This window comes from Clytia hemisphaerica, unplaced genomic scaffold, assembly GCF_902728285.1.
Source record: "Clytia hemisphaerica strain Z4C2 unplaced genomic scaffold, Clytia hemisphaerica genome assembly, whole genome shotgun sequence".
In the NCBI taxonomy this organism is placed as follows: domain Eukaryota; kingdom Metazoa; phylum Cnidaria; class Hydrozoa; order Leptothecata; family Clytiidae; genus Clytia; species Clytia hemisphaerica.
This window is the reverse complement of record NW_027104548.1, coordinates 821,463-845,393: the sequence shown is the minus strand read 5'-3', so window position 1 is coordinate 845,393 and position 23,931 is coordinate 821,463. Positions and strand designations below refer to the sequence as shown.

At 34.4% G+C, this 23,931-nt stretch overlaps 1 protein-coding gene across 2 annotated transcripts; it reads left to right on the top strand.

The window, feature by feature from the left end:
* The first annotated feature begins 4,231 nt into the window (after positions 1 to 4,231).
* LOC136822801 (transmembrane protein 214-A-like) lies at positions 4,232 to 23,418 on the top strand. 2 transcript variants are annotated; one of them, XM_067079105.1, is made up of 20 exons: positions 4,240 to 4,494; positions 10,962 to 11,158; positions 11,436 to 11,501; positions 11,764 to 11,854; positions 12,300 to 12,431; positions 12,597 to 12,773; positions 13,046 to 13,127; positions 13,448 to 13,552; positions 14,049 to 14,088; positions 14,630 to 14,731; positions 18,275 to 18,366; positions 18,651 to 18,693; positions 19,435 to 19,542; positions 19,925 to 19,957; positions 20,484 to 20,610; positions 20,879 to 20,975; positions 21,228 to 21,396; positions 21,759 to 22,120; positions 22,888 to 22,953; positions 23,096 to 23,418. In XM_067079105.1, the coding sequence occupies exons 1-19, from the start codon at positions 4,377 to 4,379 to the stop codon at positions 22,910 to 22,912; spliced, it is 2,166 nt and encodes a 721-aa protein (XP_066935206.1). In that variant the 5' UTR covers positions 4,240 to 4,376; the 3' UTR covers positions 22,913 to 22,953; positions 23,096 to 23,418. The 2 variants fall into 2 exon arrangements, with proteins under 2 accessions (XP_066935207.1, XP_066935206.1); XM_067079106.1 differs by lacking the exon at positions 22,888 to 22,953 and having other exon boundaries at positions 4,232 to 4,494.
* The last annotated feature ends 513 nt before the right edge of the window (positions 23,419 to 23,931 follow it).

Sequence of the window (23,931 nt, the reverse complement as noted above, 5' to 3'; positions counted from 1 at the left end):
ATCGGGTAACTTGCATCAGTGGAGGCTAACATGCATAGCCCTCAAATGAATGACCTGGCTGGTCATTAAAATACAACTACGCAGCTCCGCTCGCAGCTCTACTCTATCATTTTTGTTTTGATTTAACTTTTTATTTTAAATGACCAGCCAGGTCATTTATTTGAGGGCTATGCATGTTAGCCTCCACTGATGCAAGTTTTACCCCATCTAACGGTATTTTAAGGACCAGATAGGTCATTTATTTGAGGGCTACTGTAAGTTGGTCTAATATCGACATCCCTCGTCTAATTCCGACACGCTTTTTTAGGCCGATGAAATTTACATATGAGTTTACCGTCGTGAACTTACCCAAAAATAGATGCGGCATGATTTCATTATTCATTATTCATTATTTTCCCAACAGCACCTTATCCACCATTTCTGCTAACCATTCTCTCTCAAAATAAAAAATTTTGCTTCGCTTCAACCCTACGCATGTTTTGCGAACGAAAAATAAAGATTGATTGCTACAGTGGCGCTAGATTTGGCAAAAAACTAAAATGGCCGCCAGGGCGGTTAGGCAGATAGATGGGCGTGACGCCCGCTGTAGTTGTAGGATTGAGGGCGGTCACATTTTCTGTAAAAAATCTTCTTTGTTTACCCGTGTTTACTCTGGGAAAAAGGTCATGCGTAGAGGGAATCCTGCGTAGAGACGATTTTAACAACGATGGAGGTTGTAGTTGTAAAGAAATATAGAAACTAGTGTATATGTATAAGAATTGCGAAGCGATCCAGGCAAGTCACTCGATTCGCAAGTTGCAAGCAAAATATTTATAGGGTCACGCGATTTTAAAATAGATTCGTAACCCCGCGAAACCCCGACAACTGCTTAGGGTGTAAGAAGACTTAAGAGATTTACTCAAACACTTCAGGCGTACTAACTTACGATGTTTACTTCTACGGATTTGAGGAAAATTATACAAATCTTTTTATGAATCGTTGGAAAATGAGCACTTTCAAATGAATGTGACTAAAAGGTTAAAAATATTCCCCAAATCCATTATGCTCTTCTCTACTCTCTAAGAATATTCAATAAAAAGTTCAATAATCGTTTTTGCTCGGGAAAGTTTGTCTGCCTTAAATATTTTTAGTTATTATTTTTTGTTTTGAACTTGTTTTACTTCCGGTTTCGAATTCCTTGAGTTCGAAATCGAACTTTCGAATCTTTAATTTTGAACGTTCGAATTATAAAAAGCACATTCGAAAACTCTTTTTTTTTTAATGCAAGTTTTTGACAAACCCCTTAAAACGAAAGAACTAACATAAACACGTACCCCTGTGTCACATACCCGCTGGAAAACTTGGAAATATTTCGTATCTGGTGGAAAAATTACCCTTTAGCTTCTTCAAAAAGTGAGACCATAGAGGCAACAAAATTAAACAAACTTGAGACATCACCCGGTTTATTGAGACAGGGATGTGAAATACAGAGAATTTCAAGATTAGAATTTAATGGAAATAAGTTGATTTATGCAATTTGAAAATTCAATAAATCATAAGCAATTAGGAATATCGTTTAATTGTATCATAAATTCTGAAAATTTTAACAACGTTCTAAAATTATATTAAAACTATTAGCGCTGTAAAATCCTGAGATGAAAATAATGAAAAACCAGATAAAAAGTAAAGATCTGAGATTTTGAAAGTATTCTTCAACGATTCTACTAAGCAAAATCTCTAAATTTTACTGGCTGTGTATTTTTTCAAAGTTGGGAAATCTAAAGGCTCTTAAAATCTTAAGTATGTTGGAGACAAATATGGCAAATCTTTTACCCTTGAGTTGCTGACAAACAGGAGCAAACTCTTCACATAAAAAAGTAAAAAAAAATCTGTGATTTTTTTCTCGGCTGTAGGCTGTATTAATTGTAGCACAGAAATTTAAAACAGTTAAAGTGCATCATAAAAATAATGTCAAGTTTTGTCGATGTATTTTGACATTTTACAAGTCATTACCCTTATCATTATCAACAATAAAATTCTTTAAAATACAATCACATGTCAATGTTCTATTTCTCTGACCACCAATGCGTATTCATAAACAACAAACAACAAGCACGCCACGGAGTCCACATCATCGAGCGAGGGTCGGCCGAGCCAGAATTTAAAAAGCAACAACAAACAAACAGTTCTTCTTCCACTCAATAAAGCGGAGGAGTAAATTTTTCGAGGTTAGCCATCATATCCAAAATATATTATCTTTTACCCATTTCAAAACATACTAAAAGTCCAAATTCATGTTGTGCTCTCTACTACCAAGAATCAAGATCCAGCCAATCATCCAAGGAATGGTTCTCCCACCATCATAATACAGTTCATTTTTCAGCTGTGAACATCTTTTTGCAACGAAGCAACAACTCCGTTGAGGCTGCTGTCCTGTTGATAAAAATTCCATCTTCTTTCTTTCTCATTCCACAGTTCAGCTGCTTTCTTCATTTCTTTTCATTATAAAAGCACCGTCTCTTTTCAATTTCAAAACAACAATGATTTTATTTTTCAAAGACAGAGTGAACATTCGAATAGACCTTTTTTCAAGGAGGACGTCCTATTGAATAATTATGTAGTCCAGCTATAAAAACAATGATAGAGCCATGCATAATTACTGTATCATGCATATTGTAATAATTATGCATGGTTTTATCATTGTTTTTCTGCTGGACTACATAATTATTCAACAGGGTGGCCTCTTTGAAAAAAGGTCTATTCAGAGTCAACATTCGAATTCAGAGTCAACATTCAAATTCAGAGTCAACATTCGAAAGTCTTTGCCCGAGTCAATGCAACGACTTCTTGAAAAACGAGCGTTTGAACGCTTCCAGCCCGCGCTGATTTTCCGATCTCTTCTTTAAATTTCCTAATTTAAACATTAGGGAGATAATCAGAACAGAAACTCGCCCGAAGATTATCTCCGTAACTATTTAGATATCTGGTTTACATCCTCTACACTAAAAACCAATTGTTCCAAATTTACGGAAGCGACGGATAGAAATGTATGAGAAAGTGCCGCCTGATGGACCGAAAAGGTGTTTTCGGTACCGTAGAAAACTGACATCAATTTTTCCTTGGCGCTCCCCTGGTATATAGAATTTAAAGGTACATGCACACGATATAGCAAAACTGCTTCGCTCATGTATATTCGCTTCGCAATAATGAAAATTTTAGGAATTTTGAAGATCATGAAATTTTCATGCGGGTGCTTTTTAGAGATGCGGGCGGCCGACGGTAAACTCATATGTAAATTTCATCGGCCTTAGAGACAGAAATACTAATATGAAAGTTTGAATCACTGATTGAAAAAGGATTATTCCTCTGTGACCACTAAGCCAAGAACAACAGTTCCAACCTTTCTATCAATTTCAGCTGATAAAAAGGGTGTCAGAATTAGAGGAGGGATATCCACATTAGACCAAGTTATGGTATACATGTTAGCCTCCACTGATCACTGATGTAAGTAACTGACTTCACGGTTAGTAAGTGAAAATACAGGCATCAAACAGTCCCATGTTTCGACCAATCGTCCCAAGTTAGAGCAGTTGACGGTAGTCATATATATTGATTATGAAAAATTGGATTTGTTTCATAACATTCCTGGAAAGCCTTAGGCTGTTAGGAGTATAGAGTTGTGTAATCTTTATCAAAATGTTTTTTAATGAAATTTAAATCCAGAAAAAAAAAATTATTTTGCTTTGAAAAAAAACCAAAAGAAATCATCGACATTGCACTGGGTTGATTGAGAAAAATCTTGGTTTTATGAGTAGAACAGGTAATCTCTGTGCAATGAAAAACTTTAAGTAAAACAACAAACCATAAATCAGCAAATTAAGCAGACAGACTGAGTGTTTTATAACATTTTTTCCCTGGCATTTTTTAAGCTCTTCACGTGTCGCCATTTTAAAAGTGAAATCGAAAGTGTAATGACGTCATGGTTGGTAAATCAAGACGAAATTCCAAGAATTCTCAAAAATCAAGTGCGACCTGCTGAATGGCGGCATATGGCGGGTTTAGTATTTTCATAAATTTTAAGCATAATGTGAATAAATCTAACTTTGAAACCAAATCTAAAGTATTATTTTATTTATATAAATAATTATTTTCAACTTGATATAAATATTTTGCAGAAAAATATCAAAAATCTTTTTGATGGCGTTTTACTGGCGTTCATTTCACAAGATTCGAAAAGTATGATTCGTGTCGTCTCGATCATCAATTTGAAAACAAGTTGCGGCAAATCAAAATATTTGTCGAAATCATAAACTTTACTGGTCCAAAAAGCCAAAAAGTTCAGCACATTTTATTCAACCTATTACAACTAAAAATCTTAATACATAAAACACTGTAGTATGTCCAATAATTGGGAAACAGTCGTTAACAAGAAAAAAAGTCATGTCACCAAAGCTGATGTGCGAAGAGTGAAGAAGAAATTTGTTGAGGGGGAGGTTCCAAAAGTTGAAAAGAAAGGTAAGATATTTTTCTTTTTCCCATGCATAATTAGTGACTGACTTCGTTCAGTGGTGAGGGAGGAAAACATATTCTTCAATCAGTGATTACGACCTTCCTATTTTTCCTACCGATGAAGAAAAGGACATGTTCATAAAACATAGGGCGAAAGTTTACACATTGAAAAATGGCTTTTTTACATTTTTATCAATAACTTGGTAAGTATTGCAGTAATCTTGCTGAAAATTGGTGAAAATGACGATAATGATGTAACAAAAAGGACTGCATCAAAAAATTTCAAAAATATACTCCTCAAACAAGGAAAATGATAAAATTGTAACTTTGTTACTAAATTATCAATTATTAAGGTTCTAATGGATTATTTACAATTCTGTAAAAACAAAGATAATTTTGAAGCATTGGTAATGTGGCAGTAGCTTTAGGCAAGTAATGTAACACCCTTCCAGTATAGACCTAACTCTTCATACAAAAATTACGGGAAACGCATATTTGGACTTTGAACCCTATGCTGCACTCAAGCACTTGAGCCAAAATCCCGCAAAGGCGGGACAAAAATCAGTTTTTCGAAGTTTGCAAAAAAACGCCACATAGAAGATCTTTCAAATTCAGTATGTGAATAGGGCAGTAAAAAATACAACTTTTCTATTTTTCCTTTTTTTTGCAAAAGTTCTAGGAATGAAAATAAAGGGATAATGATAATTGAATACTATCCATTGATGATCCGCGGCACTATCGTAAAGCTAGAATCACTTCGCGTACACTTCGCTTGAGAAAATGATTGACAGATTGAAGTTTTTCATCCCCGCGGCGCGCGCCGCGCGGGAGCTCGGGCGCTATACGATAGTTCTCGGCTCAACCCTCGGACCGCGCTAAAATGGTAAACTGAGCTGTGATAGATCATTTCGATGGAAGTTGTTGGAATGTTTACAAGGCTCTTGACAGAAAATCGTTTGTTTTATTGTCAATGATGACAGTGTGGTTATTAATTTTGTTAGATCTGATAAATTGATGTTTGTAAGTGCACTTTATAGTTTTGATTCCCATTGAAGAATCATATTCTGGTTTTCATGTTATTAGATGCTGTTTTAGAGCTTTAGGTCTACACTGCCTTCCTGAAAAGATATGGGATCAAAAAGTAACTGTTACTTATTTATCAGGAATTTATTTGATTATTGGAAAATAAACCAATGTTTCAGTTTTATCAATGATTTGACTTGCAATTTAAACTTATTGCAATCAAGTAGACCCAAACCATTTCCTTGAAATTAGTGATAAAAATGTACAAAATTAAAATTTCAAACTGTTACAGTTTTATCATAAAACCATTTTCAGCAGTTTTGAAAAGCTAGAAACACTCCTGAGTTACATTTTTATCATCTGTGAAAGTTTCATAGTAAAATATGCATTACTTCTAGAGATATTATGTATTTATCATTTTGGGAAAATTTCCAGTTGTTACATTTTTATCATTTTTCTTGCCTGACTTTGGGAGCTAATATCTTAAGCCTCGCTTATTATTTAGAAATCTAACCTGGACAGTTACAAAATATCATCTATTTACAATTGAAAAACCAAAGTCTTTTGTCTTGAAAAGAATGAGAGATAAATCAGTAACAAATTAAAAAGCCATTTTTCAATGTGTAAACTTTCATCCTATGTTTTATGAACATGTCCAAAAGGGTTTCGAAATAGACCCTTTTCAGTATAGACCTAACTACTCTTCATACAAAAATTATGGGAAACGCATATTTGGACTCTGTACCCTTTGCTGCATGCAAGCACTTAAGCTAAAGTCCCGCAAAAGCAGGACAAAAATCAGTTTTTTGAAGTTTGCAAAAAAATGCCACATAAAAGATCTTTCAAATTCCAGTATGTGAATAAAGCAGTAAAAAATAATACAACTTTTCCATTTTTCCTTTTTTTTGCCAAAGTTACAGAAATGAAAATAAAGGGATAATGATAATTGAATACTATTCACTGATGATCCGCGGCACTATCGTAAAGCTAGAATCGCTTTGCGTCTTTTTGCTTGAGAATGTGATTGACAGATTAAAGTTTTTCACCCGCGCGGGAGCTGGCGGGCGTTCTGCAAGTGTTCTCGGAAGTTCTCGGCTCAATCCTCGGACCAAGCGCTAAAATGGTAGACATAGCCGTGGCAGATCATTTCGATGGAAGTTGTTGGAATGTTTACAAGGCTCTTGGCAGAGTATCGTTTGTTTGATTGTCAATGATGACAGTGCCGTTATTAATATATACAAATACAATCCAACTACTCAAACTCCATCGAACGATTAAAGTTCGATTAAAAAAATTAATCGAACTCTAAGATTTTTTAAAAGATTGTGAGTGTTCGATTAAGTTCGATCAATGGGTTTCAGTTCGATCAGTTCGATAAACCAATTTTGTTCGACAAGTTTGTGCTGCTCCGCTTCCGTATATTAGCTTCTTTTCAAAGCCAAATTTGGAATGTAAATCGGGAAATTACTTCCGATAACGGATTACACACTTTTCCTGTATCCTTATAGCGCCAGAGGCGGGTTTGCTGGGGTGTAGTATTCCGCCACTCGGCCGCGCGCGAAATCGCAACAGAGGGGGCTACGGACTTTATTCCGGATAGACAAATATCCGGGTATAATAAACGTCAAGCTGTTAAGTCCGGGAACTGTCAAAATGGCAATCGCGTGCCAGGACAAAGTTTTTGCAAGCGAGGGAAGATATATGAGGATTTAATATCATCGAACTAATTGAACTTTTTACTGACCGAACTAATCGAACTGCTATTGCCTCAAAAATTGTGAGCGTTCAATTAGGTTCGATTGATTTTTTTAATCGAACTTTAATCGTTTGATGGAGTTCGATTAGTTCGATTGTTCGATTGGTTTGACAAGTTCGATTGATCGGGTCTGGTATAGTCAACCCCCCTCCCCCTGTGGACGACATGGATTTTCCATAACAATTTAGTTTTGAAAAACTTCAGGATTTCCGTAACATTCAAGAATTTTTAAAGAAAAATCTTGGATTTTCCAATACAATGAGAAATTAGAGCAAATTTTATGTGGATTTTTCGGGACGGATGACCAAATGATTAAGAAAATCATGCATTTTTTGTGGCTAGAGACAAAACACTGAATGACGGAATGCCGGAACCGGAATAGCTGTTCCGGCCGAAATAGCTACTCTGCGGATTATGATTTTTTATTATAATAATAATAATATATGATCTTTCTCTTTTATCACCCATGAGGGTATATCTATTTACATAATCATCCATAATCATCCATAACCACCCACCCATTACCACCCATAATTACCTATAATCATTAATCAGCTACCTCATTGGCTGTTTTTCCGTATGTAAAGGAATGCACTACTTCGCTTGTGAAGTCATTCGAATACACCGGGGTGTTGTTTGGGATTTTATGTTTGAGTTTCCCTTAGTTATAACTAAGATAGAACTAGATTCTGTAGATTAATTATACCTCACAGAAAATTTGACCGCCTGAAAACGCCGTACGACCCGGCAATGGTCAGTACGGGGACGTCCTGCAGTGTACCTTGCACAGCCTCTAGCCCGGCGACCGATAACGGGGGAGTGATGAAATTTGGCATGCTTCCCGCTTCGATATGCTTGGCGTCTCAAGAAAGTTTCAAGTCGTGAGACCTACCCAGTCCGGTGCTAGAGGAGGGGGCCATTTACGGTTCCGTAGAGGTCCTTTACGGTCTTGTCTGGTCTCGTAGTGCCCTTCCGTCAACTTTTCAGGACTTCGGACCTATTTTTTTGGAATCTACACCCAAAAAACATGAAACATCAAAACCTGGATAAAATTTTTAAAGGTGACATTGACTCGCTTCGATCCAGGGATCCCTAGTGCGTGAACCCAACGTCTTAAACCACTGGGCCAATTTCTAGCCGTGCGGTAATGAAATTTCTCAGCGATTTTATACCTTCGCTTGACTTGGCCCAGAGCTCAATAGGGACCCCTCAGAGTATTTTTTTAGACTTGGCTGAAGATGTATGTCAGCACCACGTGGTTCACGAGTTGTAGAAACGTCTTACTGCTTTTCATCCCACCGGGGACTCCAAGCTGGTCTGGTACGATGAGTTCTGACCCCTCTCTAGAGCCTTGCCCGAACTTTTCAGGACTTCGGACCACTTTTTTTGGAATCTGGTAAAAAATTGTGACTTTTACCTGAACCGTGGATGTGGAGCATGCATGGAGAGCATGGAGTGCTTTTTCGGGGACTTTTTCTGGCTATTTATACCTTGCTCAAGGCCGACTAAGCAGTCAGGCAAAGTTCCCTGGTGGGACCAATTGAGGCCTCTACAGCCCTGCATATACAGCCAGGCCTTTTTTTCAAGTAATTCTATTTCTAGTTCTATCTTAGTTTTATATGTAAGGGAAACACTCAAACATGAAATCCCAAACAACACCCCGGGAAAGGTGTATTAGAATGATTTTACAAGCGAGTGCATTCCTTTATATACGAAAAACAGCCAATGGGGTAGCCGATTGCTGATTATAGGTGATTATGGAAAAAAGAAAAAAATCATATTCTGCGGAATGAAAAAAATCATATTCCACTGAATACAAAATATTTAAAAAATATTCCGCAGAATAGCTATTCCGGCCTATTCCGGCCTATTCCGGCTGGAACAGCTATTCCGGTTCCGGCATTCCGTCATTCAGCGTTTTGTCTATAGCCATTTTTTGTAACCTTTTCCAAAATTTCTTAGGATTTCAAAGTGAAAAAAAATTCCAAAAAACCCTGTTGTCCACAGATCGGCCATACCGTAACTTGGTATAATGTCGACATCCCGCCTCTAATTCTGACACCCTTTTTAATTTTATCGGCTGAAATTGATAGAAAAGATAGTAGTACTGTTTTTCTTTGCTTATGGTCAAGGAGGAATAATTCTTTTTCAATCAGTGGTTCAAGCTTTCATATTATTCATGTCTCTAAAAAAGGGTGTCAGAATAAGACGAGGGATGTCGATATTAGACCAACTTACGGTATCATGGAATTTTTGAATACGTGTCAAAACAGAATATATTTTTTTGAATTAATAATATCGATCTTTTATTATTCTAATGAGTATAATATTTCTTTATAAGATGCTTTGTTGTCTACAATTCAATATGGCGGATGGAAAGGTCTAAAGGTTTATGGTTAATCAATATAGACCTTTTCGGCTTTCTTTCCATCCGCCATATCGAATTACAGCTAGGAACATTTGGCGAGTCCTGTACGTGGCTGTAATCAAAAAAATCATAATCGCGCTCATAAAAAAATTATGGTCGCGTCTTTTTTTACCGTTTTTTGCCTTGTTGATATAGCAAACATAGTAAGTATAAGCAGAGTGTGCTTTTAATCAGCTTTAATTGGCTGTAAAAAATTTGACTCAAAGTCTACTGAAGTTAAGCACATAAGATGTTCTTATAATTATTGATATTCACTGAAACATCGTTTGTTTCGCGCCACGGTGGAGTGCATGCCGTAACTCGCACGACAACTAACTCGCCTTAAGTTGGGAGATCATATGGGGCGTTTTGGTGTTACCACCCTCGAAACAGCAGGCGCCTCTTTCTTTCCACAACTCCGTCCACCATTTTAGATGGCCCTCATCTTGCAAGATAATTTGTTTTGGTCTCCAGCTTTGGTAAGTAGCAATGTTCTTGGTTGTTTTAGATGCAAAATGGTAAGAAACTTGCATTTACAACTACCATTTAGATTTTGCTGGCTGATAGAATGGCAGGATCCTGGATGGTTTCCCTAACTGTAAATCGAAAATGGGTGGTCTGTTGTATAAGACATTTCAGGAGAATTAAAGGTGCTTTAAGGCGGTAGGGCAGCTCTTTTTAAAGACCGCATAAAACGGCGTAGTAAAGGTTAAGAAGTAACATTATACTCACTAAAACAAAAGATCCTTCAAACTTCTTATACAATTTAAAAAAAACAAACTTACAAAACATTAAAAACCTTCTAGGGTTTTATTTCTGTAATGTGACGGCGCTCGAATGGCTAGAATAATTTAATATGCTGAACTGAGTCAATAGGTTATAGCATTCTCCCACTCAAGATTTCAAGGCTTCTGATAAAAATGAAACCTTTTAGGGTTTTATTTCTGTAATGTGATGGCGCCTGAATGGCTAGAATAATTTAATATGCTGAACTGAGTCAAAAGGTTATAGAATTCTCCCACTCAAGATTTCAAGGCTTCTGATAAAAATGAAACCTTTTAGGGTTTTATTTCTGTAATGTGATGGCGCCTGAATGGCTAGAATAATTTAATATGCTGAACTGAGTCAATAGGTTATAGCGTTCTCCCACTCAAGATTTCAAGGATTCTGATAAAAATGAAACACCAGAATATTGATATTGTTGTAACAAATCCTGAACTAAAAGACTGATAAGTTTATTAAATAATCAATTGTTGAAATTAATAATGCAAACATGTTATACTTTAGATCCTCTACAACTAGAGAAGACAGCGTATGAAGCAGGCTTCCGCAATGATGATGATTCGGACAAAGAAAATTATCCGTCCAGAATTCCTTTTGAACAAAATGAGCAAAAACAATCACCAAGAAATGTTACAAGAAGGAAAGACAAACCCAAACCAAAACCAGCCCAAACAGTGAATCTAGGCGAATTCATTAAAAAGGTATCTAATAAAATTAGTTTGCACATTCTTCCCGCCCATGCTTTTTTATCAATTTTTTTAAATATAATGTTACACATCCATTTGAAAACTTTCCCTCCTGTATTATTGCTGGCACCTCCCGTTTAAACGTTATACAAGGCCGTTATACAACCTTATATACGGCCCTTTTAAAGTACGCTCTTCTACCAAAATGATTTAACTGATATGTTTAAAACAGGAATGTTTATTTCATTTTGTCATTAGTATTAAAGTTTACCTCGGTTTCTTTTGATTTTAGGTTGACATTGATGGCCTCAAACTCACCATTCAATCCATTCAAGAAAAATTCAATAATCATCCTTTGGTAAGCAAAATCATTTTAAAGTTTACCAATTGCGTTCTGATAGTTTTATCTTTGATAAAAAATTCAGTTGAAAGCAATCAAACTATAATGATGTATTCTTTTTTTAGGCAAAAGCCTTTTTTTTATTTCATTGTTGAGTTATATAGACCAAAATAATTTAGCTTAAAAATCAGTTTACAAAGGGTCATTCAAAACCAACACACTCTAGTAAAATAAAAAAATACAAATTTTAATAAACAATAATTTTTCTTGTTTGGTTTAGATTTGGTTGAAGGAAGTTGCAGCTTGGCTCAAATCTCAAATCAAGGGACCTGCTGAGAAAACTGACCTAGCTTTTTTGAAACACGAAACAGGTTAATTTGTATTGTGGTTTCCTGTTATTTAATTTGACTTTTATAAAGTCAGGTCCATTTAGTTGTTAATTTTTTTTTTCTGTTTACCCAGCATTGCCCTTTTCAAATCCCTATCAATGCTTTTAAAAGCACGTTGAGGCTGAGTTTATGTTAGTTAGGAATGCAGCATATTTGATGAAATTGTTGAATTGATCCCCCATTACACAGATACACTTATTTTGATGTCTTTCCTTCCTGGTAGTCTTTTCAGGCTTTATTTATACTCTTTGGGTCCAAACTGATTTGGGGAAATTCAAGTGTCAGGCCATCATGATATTGGCCCTGGAAGATTTTGTGCTTTAATTAAATTGTAAGACTGTTTTTACTGTTTTTGTTGTGATGTTTTTATATAATAACACTTATTTCTTCTCCACTGAATAAAATGATTTCCATTATATATCTTTAGATTTTCCGGTATCAGAGCTTGACAAAGCAGTTCACAAACTTCTGGAGGACTTGATGAAAAAATGTGATAAGAAGAATCTTGCAACATTTTATATTTCACTTATTGCTGGCATGGTCACTGATATTCAACAAGGTAACAACAACAGGAGTTTCTTTTTTTTCTTGTGCACAGCAAGTGTTTTGGCCTTAATTAGAAACAATTTTGTATGGCCACTTTCATACTATTGATTTTATACACTAGATCATTATCTGGTATTTTCAAAACAATCAATCTTATGTAAAATTATTCTTTTGGTAGGAAATTCAACCTTAGCTGACCGAATCATGATTCAATTACTGTGTCAACTTGAACCAACCGTCATAAAAGAAAATTGTAATGAAATTGTTGCCGCTAAATCAAAAACAGCTGAAACCTACATTGCTGTCATGTGGGCTCTTGGCCAACCTGTAGGCACACTTGAAAATCGACTATCTGGTACTTTGTTTTATCACTTTCTATTTATTCTTTAAAGATATTCTGTATCATATTTGTGTTGTGCTTATCACTCTAAAGGGTGTTTATTTTATAAAGGGACCAAATATTATTCAGGTTTTGATAGTATCGATTATGTGTCTTTAACAAAGCTAGTTTGGTTGAAATGAAAAAAGCTTCCTTTGCTCCTCAATTACAAATGAGAAAGATACATTTTGTGTAATGCTCGTTTTCTTAGTTGAAATATGATTTTACCATAATTTTGTTCTCTATAGTCTGGTGGTCGTCTATGTTTGCTGTGTTAGACAAGAAGAGACATGCTGTGGCGGCTGTCCACTATTTGAAAGAAATACTAAGGTATTCCATGTACTTGTTTTTTGTTAAGATTATTCATTTCAAATAAGTGGTCAAGTGCCTGAAATCAATGTAAAAAAAGAAAATTTGACGATGTTTGTTACACTTATTTGACTATTATTAATAAGCTACTAGAAATTCTGTCCTTTGAGGATTTAAGGAAAAGAATTGGAATTTTTAGACACCGACTTTTAGACAACCTAATTTTATGAAAACAGTAGTAAAAATATTACCTTTTACATCGTGTTTTTTTTACATATTGGTTATATTTTGCAAGGCTAGCTTAACGTTAACTAAAATGTCAACCAAATTGATATTTTTAGCGAACTGGAAGATAAACCTATACAAAAACCAATGTTAGATACAGAATCGTTTCTGCAATTATATAATGTTATCTTTGGCAAGTCACCTTTACAACACACATCAAGGTAAACTCTATAATGTTCGTTTTCAAAGTTGACTAAAGAATTCCCTCTTTATCAAAAAGTTGATTCTTTTAAAATCTAATTGTTTAACTTGTATCGCTCTTCAATCTTTTCCCTGCAATTTGTACATAACACTGCTTAACCTTATTCTTATTGTCTATGGACAGTGGGAGACTAATTTATGTATGTGCGTCCTTTGCAGGACGTTCCACAATTGGTATTCCTTTTTAAACTAGTTAAACATCTCTCGACATCTTATACACCTTTTCGATCGTAGTCTCCAATTGTGCGGTGCGGGTATTTTTTTGTCCGTTTTTACCACCCTAAAACCGTCCCAATGTTTTTTTTTCGCACCTATAGACAATAGAAAAAGGTGTAAAAAAGGATTGGATCGAGTTTAGGGGGGGGGTAATTAAATGATAAAGTGGCACGCGCGACTATGGTCGAAAAGGTGTATTAGTTATCGCTCAAGTAACTTTTGTGTTCTTTTCCAATTTAGTTTGATTGACGAGTTGAAACCATTTGCTTCTTTGATGAAGGTGAGTTGGTTTATCACATTTCAAGACTTTCGTGAAGTCTTAATTACCTTAGTTACCTCTTCATGTTTCAAAGTGGATGGCCTGGGTAAGAACCTGGTAGTATTGATTATGTACCCACATACATTTTAATTCAATGACTGCCAGAACATATAAATCGAACGGAATTGACTGAATGATTTATTTTTATTTATTTTACATATATATTTGTCTTCAATTTATACAAATTATTTTTCCGCCTAAACTTAACCTTTCCACCCCGCTGTTTTTTATATTTTTACGCTGTCCCCCGCAACATTTTTTGACAAAATGGATATGTTCGGTTATTTTGTTATAACTCAAGAACTAGAAATCTTTTGATAAAAAATTAGCTATCCCTGAAAAGCTAATTAAATTCTGCAGCTTTTAGGTTGGGTACCAATCCAAATAAAATACTCTAGCTAAAATGGTAGCTCCACATTTACCAAAGTTTTATTTTTTATTTTTTTTAAGACAACTCACTTCTCTAAAATTTCTCTCTGAATTTCTTTTTACATTCTTTCAGAGGATGTTATTAGCCGATAAACCTTGCAAAGAAAGGAAGAACATTTTCATGCAACTTCTTGATGAACTTAAAAATATGGAAGAAGGACGAGAGAGAAATATGGTAAGATTGTATTCCTTTTTTCACCCTCTTTGCCAAAGAAAACAAAGTATCCAATCTGGCAGCAATGAAATTATAACCTGGTAGCCTTTCTTTCTTCAACTTTCATCAAGCTGACAGCAAATTCATTCCCAGTCTTTTTTTTCCATTGAAAAACAAACAAAAAATCATGAAGAAGAAAGTGAGGGATTTATTTCAAAACTTGGACGTATTTTACGATTTGTGGATTGTTAATAATTTTATTGTTTAGTGTTTTCACTTGACTAGTATTTTGTGATCAAATTATGAACCCATTTTCCTTTTCTATTTCAAAATTCGACCAAAAAATAAACTTTTCGTGAATCAAAATTCTGCACCAGACATTATATGTAAGGCGAAAATAAAAAAATGTAGTGTTTCTGAAGTGCGGGTGAAGGAAAAAAGCTCTCATGAAGCCAGCCGGAAAAAAAACATTTTTTTGCTACTTATGATAACTTACTCATTGAAATAGAGCTTTGAAGATAACTTTTGTGTACAACCAGTATGAAGTAAGCCCTGAATACTAATGTATCAACTACTAACGAACAAAACTTGATTTACAAGCGGCCAAAGACGTTTGATAGCTTGAACGGTCAACTAATTTTCTTTATGATGAACCATACGATGAACCCATAGTCTGCGGCCAGGTCAGAAAAAAAAATATTTTCACCTGGCCGGTTTCCGGAAACACTACATTTTTTATTGTCGCCTAATCGTGAAATAAATGAAATTAGATACCGGGTGCGCTACAAAAAAGTTTCTCTTTAAAACAAATTTTCCCGAAATCTAAAAATTTAAAAAACAAAATTTCTATTTCATTGGAAAGAAGAAAGATAAACTTAAATTTTGATGGTGGGTCATTTATTATATTCGGTTCATTAGATCAAAAGTTATGCACTATTGAATAAAAAAGTTGCTTTCTGAAAGTGCTAAAAAACGTTAAAAAATCGACCTTTCAAATTAAACAGAAGCATAATTATTACATGATGCATAAGTAATTTCGTTTCAGTCATTAAAAATAATAATTAGCTGTGTAAATGACCATTTGTTGTATAAAGGAAGATTGAATTTTCAATAAAAGGCAGAAAATTCGTCGAAAAAAGCCAAAAAATCTGGTAAAAATCATAAAAATACATCAAATATAAGTTTCGAAGTACATCCAGCCTTACATTTACTTTATCCAGTCTAGAGCCAAAAATCTGGAGGAAAATTTCGTTCAAAGTAAATTGAAATGATTTTGATGAACGTTTCAAACCCTTTCGTTCCATCAGTTTCATAATTTATGTGTTTAATTACTGAAAAATGGTCTCAATCATGCCTCTTGCAATTGCCTATTTTAGAATTAAAATTTGATAGGTCAATTTTTATCGTTTTCGGGCACTTTCTGAAAGTAACATTTTTATTCGATTGAGCATAACTTTTGATCTAATGAATCGAATTTAATAAATGACCCATAAAAATTTAAGTTTATCTATCTTCTTTCTGATGGAATAGGAATGGTTGTTTCTTAATTCTTAGATTTCGAGAAAATTAGTTTCAAAGAGAGAAACTCTTTTGTGGCGCACCCGGTAGAAAGTCAATTGGCGCGCAAGAAGCATGAAAAGAAGGTCGATTCAAACAAAGAAAGAGTGTAAAAAATTACTAAGCATCGTTCATTTTAACCCAACTTCCATTAACACATATTTTATTTGGTTTCAAGTTTGAATAAAAAGATTCTAAATGGATTTTTGGTTTATTGGAACATCTCATTTCCATGCCCAAGAACATGCATTTTTTCAGTGGAAAAATATCCGCGATTCTCAATTCATGGTACCCTTCAGAAGGATCAATGAGCATTCCATCTCTTAAAGTGTAATCGTAGATATCAACATGCGTTCCAAATCTCATGAGACGACCCAAAGGTTCTATAAAACTACATTGGTCTTTATGACTGATTGTTTTTTGTCCATTGCATAAGTACCGACCACGCCCTTCATATGGTTGTTGCCAATCACGTTGCAGATATAAATGATATTTACCATCATGGTTGTTGAAGTTCATATTCTTTTCCTTGATTCTATCCAATTTCCAATGGTCTTTAGCACTAATCAAAACATCTAAATCAGCATCTAGCGGTACTAGATCTCCTGTCCGCCAAGCGCCCAGTAACGTTCCACATGTTAGCGAATAAGTGATGTTGTTCTTCTTAGCTATGCTGTCCCATCGCTGTAATATATTCTTCAATTTCCAACGGTATTTATTCGTAGGACAAGTGTTATCTCCGTAATAAGAGTAGTTTTGGGACTCAGAAATGTTTATCCACTCATCAACTTTTAGGGAGTTTTGAAGTAGTAAATCTTTGTATTGGTGCTCTAAAAATTCTTTTGATAAAACTCTACGTGCCAACGTCCTGGGATCTAAGATTTGTTGAAAGTCTACTGATGATATAAAGTAAATAGCTAATGCTCCGATGATTAAAATACAAGTTATCCTCTTGATAGTTCCCATTTAAAATCTTGTTTTGGAAATTTTTCACCTAGAGACAAACGAAATATGTATTATGATAAATATGTATTTTGACATTTTTTCAAAATCAAGAATTTAAATTAAAAACAAACTATAAGAAAGTGTTCTAAACTCAACTCAACACATAACAATCAAAAACCTTTTGAACACTTTTAACGTAGAAAACTTTTGTTGTAGCCCACAAAATAATAATTATTATTACTATGTTGAAGTTCAAGTCACCACCACATGAATTATATGCTTAAACAATCTCACTCTTACTCAATCTTAATATACTATAAAAAAATATTCTGATGCGGCTTTTGAAACTTTTGCTAACTCACGATTTTGTTTTGTTTGATCCGAGATCTGTTTGTTCACTTGTTTATCCGTGGTTGTTACGCTGAAACAAAATCTTCATAATTGAGCATGATTTTTGACAGAGACGCTTCCCAGTACATATTGTGTAGAGGGGTTGAAGATCTTACACAAATTTTTAGGTCCCACTACTATTCATTCGCACTTATCGAGAAGCAACGTCGCCTGAAAGCTGACTAGCCTATTACCATAAGAAACTCAACTTGTTGTTCGAGCTCTTTAGAAGCAAAATGTAAAATTAGCATAACGGAATGGAAAATTGAAACTAAGAAGCCGAAGAGAATACCGTGATTTCTCCTTTGAAAGATCTCCAAAAGTGTTCACCTAGCATTCGTTGGTTCGAAAATCCGAACGCCTCTGCAAAATGGGGAAAATGCACAGAATAGACTATGTACCATGCTTTCTGTTCAAAACTTCCTGAAGTTTTCCATTCTTGCCCCTCCATTAAATGACTTGCCAGCCTATCTTTTTATCTCAGTTGGATCACAGAATTTGATTGTTTTAAAAAACTTAAATTCTAAAAAATTTGACTCATATTTTTAGTAAGAACAGCGCCAAAAAGACGGATTTTAGTAGTCAAAAATAATCACAAGAATCACCAGAACCTTGCATGGAATAATGATCCTTGAATGTTTATCCCTTACTTGATATCTTCTATCCCTTCAGATTTGCGATGTATTGAGTGATTATTTGGTGTCCAACCCAGATCTCTTGGAATGGTGGAGTGAAAACATCTTGGCTTATCTCCGACAATCAAGGTACATTCTCGAATCCCAGAGTTTTCAATTATTCTTTTTTGAAATCAATGAGTTATTTTACAGATATCATTTAACCTTCTTTGATTAAAATTTTTAATTAATCCTTTCTTCTTCTCTATCAACTGCTGCTATTAACTGTAAAATAAAATTATGAGTACCTCTGAATAGTATAATGTTAGCGGTTCTAACGTAATCAAACTAAATCTAAACCATTTCAGAAAATACTTTGAACAAACTACTCGAGAATTTTTGTAAAGCAGGTTGCCTTTTCTTTTTTTTCTTAGTGTTTTGCTGAAATATATCGAAGAAACAGATGTGGCTGAAAGGGTAAGAACGAAAAAAAGTTAAATATTTCTGTATGTATCAGTATGTATAGTTCATTTGAAATACATGTTCTGTTTGATTTGGTCTTGACTAGTCTTGACTTGATTCGTTTCGACCGAGAAATAGCCTTAAGGATATTCAAGTTTTTATATGTCAAAAAAGATGTCAACTCTCTTTGTATTTTATTGTCAGGGAGGGTGTTTTTGCAACTTGTGACCTGGAAAAGGTCATTACCCCATACAGTAAGCGTTTTATGGTCCTCCACCGCTTAATGACTTTTCGCTGTTTGTCTAAAAAGTAAAAAGGGAAAAAATGACCTTCATTTTTCCAATCACAAAAATCTTCGAGTTAGCAGGGGATTGGGTGAAAGTTTATCAGAGTCGAATGACGTTGTGATGTCTGAAAACATTGTATTGACGTGATAACATTAGCGGATACAAATATTGTTCGATCCTGATAAATTAGCCAATACGTTCATGATGCTAGGCTCACTAAGTGTATAATTCTTTTAAGCTGGATTCAGAGATTCAATTTATACAGTGGAGTCCACATAACTCGAACAAGGATGGGGTAACACAAATTTGTTCGTGTTAAGGTAAACTGGTTTATAAGGCATTGTTAACTAAAGGTATAATAAAACTTGTTCGAGTTAAGAAGACATTCGAGTTATAGACATTCGAGTTAAAGAGATTCGAGTTAAAGAGACTCGAGTTAAAGAGACTCTACTTAATTTATATTTTCTAGATGAGAAAAGGCCGCCGTCACAAAACATCAAGACCCATGGTCACTGCTTCACAAACTATGATCGGTAAAATGTTAAAAGTGAAAGATCGCTCACGTTTCGATAAAAAGGTGAGTAATTAAATCGCTGGAACTAGTATGCTGAATTAGTCCGAAAAAGGCCATTATTTCCGCTAATTCGCATTCTCTTGGCTCTTGTTTATTATATATTGAAATTGCTGACAATTTTTCGGAAAATACCTCATTTCGGAGGTCGTTTTTTAGCATCTATTCAAAATTAGGCGCCTGCCATTTTCAGTGTACGTTTCTATTCTAAATGTTTACCTTTAAGGTAAACAATATATTTGCTTTCCGAAGATTATAAAGCGACGATTTTCATATACTAGATATAATTTTTTCTTCAGTTCAGTGCGTTACAATCGAAGGTGTGTTGTATCTCTTGATATATTTTTTTCATGATACTCTAATTGATATGCTTACTTTTCATTTTTAGCCTGGTTTCCGTGAATGCCGCAAAATTTGTAACGTAAGCTAGCTCATTTTCTTTCTAGAGTAGATTCACTTAACATGTGATTTCCTAATGTTGAGGGGGGAAAAGTGCCTACTTCGCAACATTAAAAAATAACGACAAATTTCACCAACCACAACCCCGACCGAAAGTGACCGTATCACTCCTTCGTATTCATTCCTCTTTGTGTTTTGCATATAATAACGACTAAAAGTTTATAAAATGAAATTATACGCATGCGTTTTAACTTTGTTTTGAAAATGAAACAATAGATGCAAAGTAGACACTTTCTCTATGTGTAATGGCTAGTGTCAGAAATCGTTAACTTCGATAAAATCTTAAGAAATTATTGCCTCTTAAAATCCAAATTGTAATGAATTCGCTTAGACCCGAGTCGTTTAAAATAAGCGTTATATAGTAACACCGTTATATATTATAATTGCCATGGGTTAATGATTATTAGGTGGTATAATTCATACCATGCTAATGCCCTTCAAATTCTTCATCAGTTGTTTAACCATTATATACCAATCTTTCTCCACAGTATTTCATCAATGAAGAGATGGAACGTCGTCAACAAACATCATCCGTCTGGAAACTTTTGAAATACTTCTTCATTTTCACCACCATCTTCGTCGCTGTTGATCTTTACACCAATAAAGGATATCCAGGTAACGCAAGTAAAACATGATAAAGACTAAAGGATTTATTAAAGATTTGCGTGATTACGTGAATTGAAGGTCCGCTGGGAGGGCCTCATTGGAGGTTTATTCGACTTGTTACGCCAAATTTATATGACAAAATAAGAATAGTTTAATCATTTAGGACAATACTATAATAATATTTGAGTAAATTATTCAGCCAAACAACTAGATTGTCATTTTTCAAGATTTCAATTCTCCATCCCATCCAAATGGTCTATTTTTGTGACTTTTATAGGAAGTCGAACCAATGTATTTTTAAAGAAATATGGACTTGAAGAAAGACTAATGACTGGTTATAATTTTGCTGATCAGAAGAGAATGCAAGCCCAAAGGTAAATCCTTTTCTCCTTTTTCGTGACATCTAGGAATCCCTTTGTGCAGCCCAATTTCTTCTACATTTTTACGTTATTTTTTGAGTTGTGAAACCAAGGACTCAGGACCATTAACTCTAAAATCTTACAAACCGTGATAAGTCGTTGCCTTCATATATTCTTTGACAGTTTCTTTTTTCAAAGTGAAACCAGAATTTGAACCGAATATTAGTTTAAAAATAAATAAAGTACAAATATCGTAATTCTTTATAGCTTCATCACTACAAATGCACCGATTTATTACGCCAAAGTTTCTCCCTATGTTGACCCTGTAATGGAAAAGACTGGTTACTACACTCGAATCACGTGCGAAGCCATCTATAAACACAGCAAACCTGTACGCGACTTTGCTAATACTCGTATCCCACCACTGCTCGAAAAGGTTTGTGCGGAATGGTTTGTGGCGGATTTCGTCCGTAAAGAATCGTTGTTTTGTGTACCGATTATCATTTAAAATACAACATTTTTGTAATCTCGAGCAACTTTCTGGTGCAATTCTTTTTACTTATATTATTCTGGTTTTTCATAAATGCTTGCAACGATAATCAGTTGACTTTTACTTTTACTTATTACTGATTAACTATGTTCTCCCCGTAACTCAGCTGAATGGTTTTTCTTATTTCTACCTTGCTCTTCTCTATTCTTCTTTTTGACAGTCAACCGTCAACCATCTTGATTTCTCCTTACATTCGAATGATCATAATGTGTGGTTGAAACAACTTAATGTATATTTATTCATTTTAGATCACGTATTTCTTGAAACGTCAATACGACATTATTTCATCTTACATATTGGGTCTGTACCAAACCTACGCACCAATTGTCCAAGAAAATGTCACCCAATTCTACAACTGGTTACAAGTCTCCATCCCCAAAGCTTACAAGTTCATCTTGACAAATCTCATGGAACTCAAGAAGACCATCTACAATTTAAACCCTGCCATGTTCGATAAAGCTGCAATCGTTTTGAATGATGCAATCGATTACGTCATCAAAATGGTACCCATCGTTGTGGAGAGATGTATGGCCACTTTGAATCTGGTGTTGGAATACATTCGAACTTATTTCGCTCAAGGACAAGGATGGATGCAACAACAATTCGGAAGGTAATACTTGAAAGAGCTTTTGCCGACTCATCAGTAGATCTTGAAGAATAAAAGATGTATTGTTAGCATTTTGAAAGTAAAACAAGCAAGGTAATGACTCAAAGTATTGAGTGTTTTGCTAACTCTAATCATGAATAGAGTTTTGCAAGATTAACCGATCAGAGTTGCCATTATTTTAGCGCGTATTGTTGAGGGAATTAAATAATGAGTTGACTCTTGCTAATTCGAATTCGAATGGGGAATTTGATTTGTTCGATTTACAAGGAAATTCGAATTTAATGAGGGTTTCTCCTTAACGATGACTGGAAACAAGTTCGAATTATGGAAAGATTAGAAAAATACGAGTTAGAATAAGCGAGAGTTTGCTGTGTACATAATAATTGTATTAAAGAGAGTTGACGATTCTTGACAGCTGACAATATCTCACAGGATGACATTGACAAATATTAACCCCCATTTTAACGGGAAAGAATTAAAAATTGTGACTTTCTACGATACGCGTGAAAAATTAGAGGGGCTGTGGATTTGAAACATTTTAAAGTTCTATTGTTCTCAAAAGTAAAAATTAGAGGAAAGTTAATCGTTTTGAATTATTTGTATTAATAATTAGAGAATTTCCAAGTATAATTCTTGCTGAATTTTTTAATTTTTTTTGACTCGCTTCAACTGTAGTGCGCACGCATTAATTGGGCGCTCTATGGTCCTTCAAATATAGTAGATCAAGAGGTATAAAAACGACTTAAAATTAGCGTTTTTTTCTTTGGTAGTTCAAAAGAAGCCAAGAAAACGTAAAGTTTGGCCTCCCATCCTTCCTGCGACGGTTTTGGGAAAATGTAAGATGTTCTTTTATTCTAGTTCTTAGATATTTAGACGTAGTACATTAGAATATTTCAAAGAATAAGGGGTGTTTTGTTTTTTTTACAATCTTTCACCAATTATAAAAAAAGACGTAAAAGAATATTGTTTTCTTTTTAGGGTTTCTCCTGCAGCGAAGTGAATGGTTCAAATTGATGAAGTTTTTTAATGAATTTGATTATTCCCACATGGCATCGGCACCACATTGAGAAGGGATAACTTTTTTAAAAATAGTTCATGTTTTTTTTTAATAACAATAGAGCGCACGTATTTCTAGGCGGTTTTAGGGGTTTAAAAATGTAGAATTTTCTATGGCATTGAAATTTTGCTCGAAAATTTGTTCAAAATTTTACCTTAAAATACTAATAATTATTGAATCTTAAAATTTTTTGATATTTATAAATTTTTGAAGCTGTGAAAAAAAAAGATATTTTTCAAAATAATTTGAAATATTTTTCGATTCCTTTTGAAATCATGTTCTATTTTTAAGAACCAGTAAATTTCCTGAGCTTAACCTTTCTTATTTTCGGTTCAAAATTAAGGTAGTTTCCTGAAATATTCAAAATTGCTCACTCTCTAGCTTTTTTGGCGTTTTTTGAGTTATTTATTCTCATAGAACTGTCAAAAGGAAAGAGTTAAACCTCAATTCATTTATAGAATGTCCAAATAGAAAATTTGTTCAAAATATTGTCTAATTGGTTTTAATTGGTAAGTGTTTTGTTTACATTGTTTGTAAAGTTTGTATTGTGATTGTTTTTGAAAAAAAAATCTGTTCCCGCCAGCCAGATGTTCAAATTGTTAGAACGTTCGAATATAGAGTGCTTCTCTGCGGAAAAACAAATAAACTTTGATAATAATGCTTCAAATAAGAAAAAAAGAAGATTTTGTTGTCAAACTGATTGTTCAATGCCAGTTTAGTATGCTTGATTGATTTTGAACAATGGAATTCGTAAATA

Coding starts and splice junctions, on each gene's coding strand:
- LOC136822801 (XM_067079105.1), top strand. CDS start 4,377: ATGTCCAATAATTGGGAAACAGTCGTTAACAAGAAAAAAAGTCATGTC. Junction 13,553..14,048: donor CCTTTACAACACACATCAAG/GTAAACTCTATA, acceptor TTTCCAATTTAG/TTTGATTGACGAGTTGAAAC. Junction 20,976..21,227: donor AAGAGAATGCAAGCCCAAAG/GTAAATCCTTTT, acceptor AATTCTTTATAG/CTTCATCACTACAAATGCAC.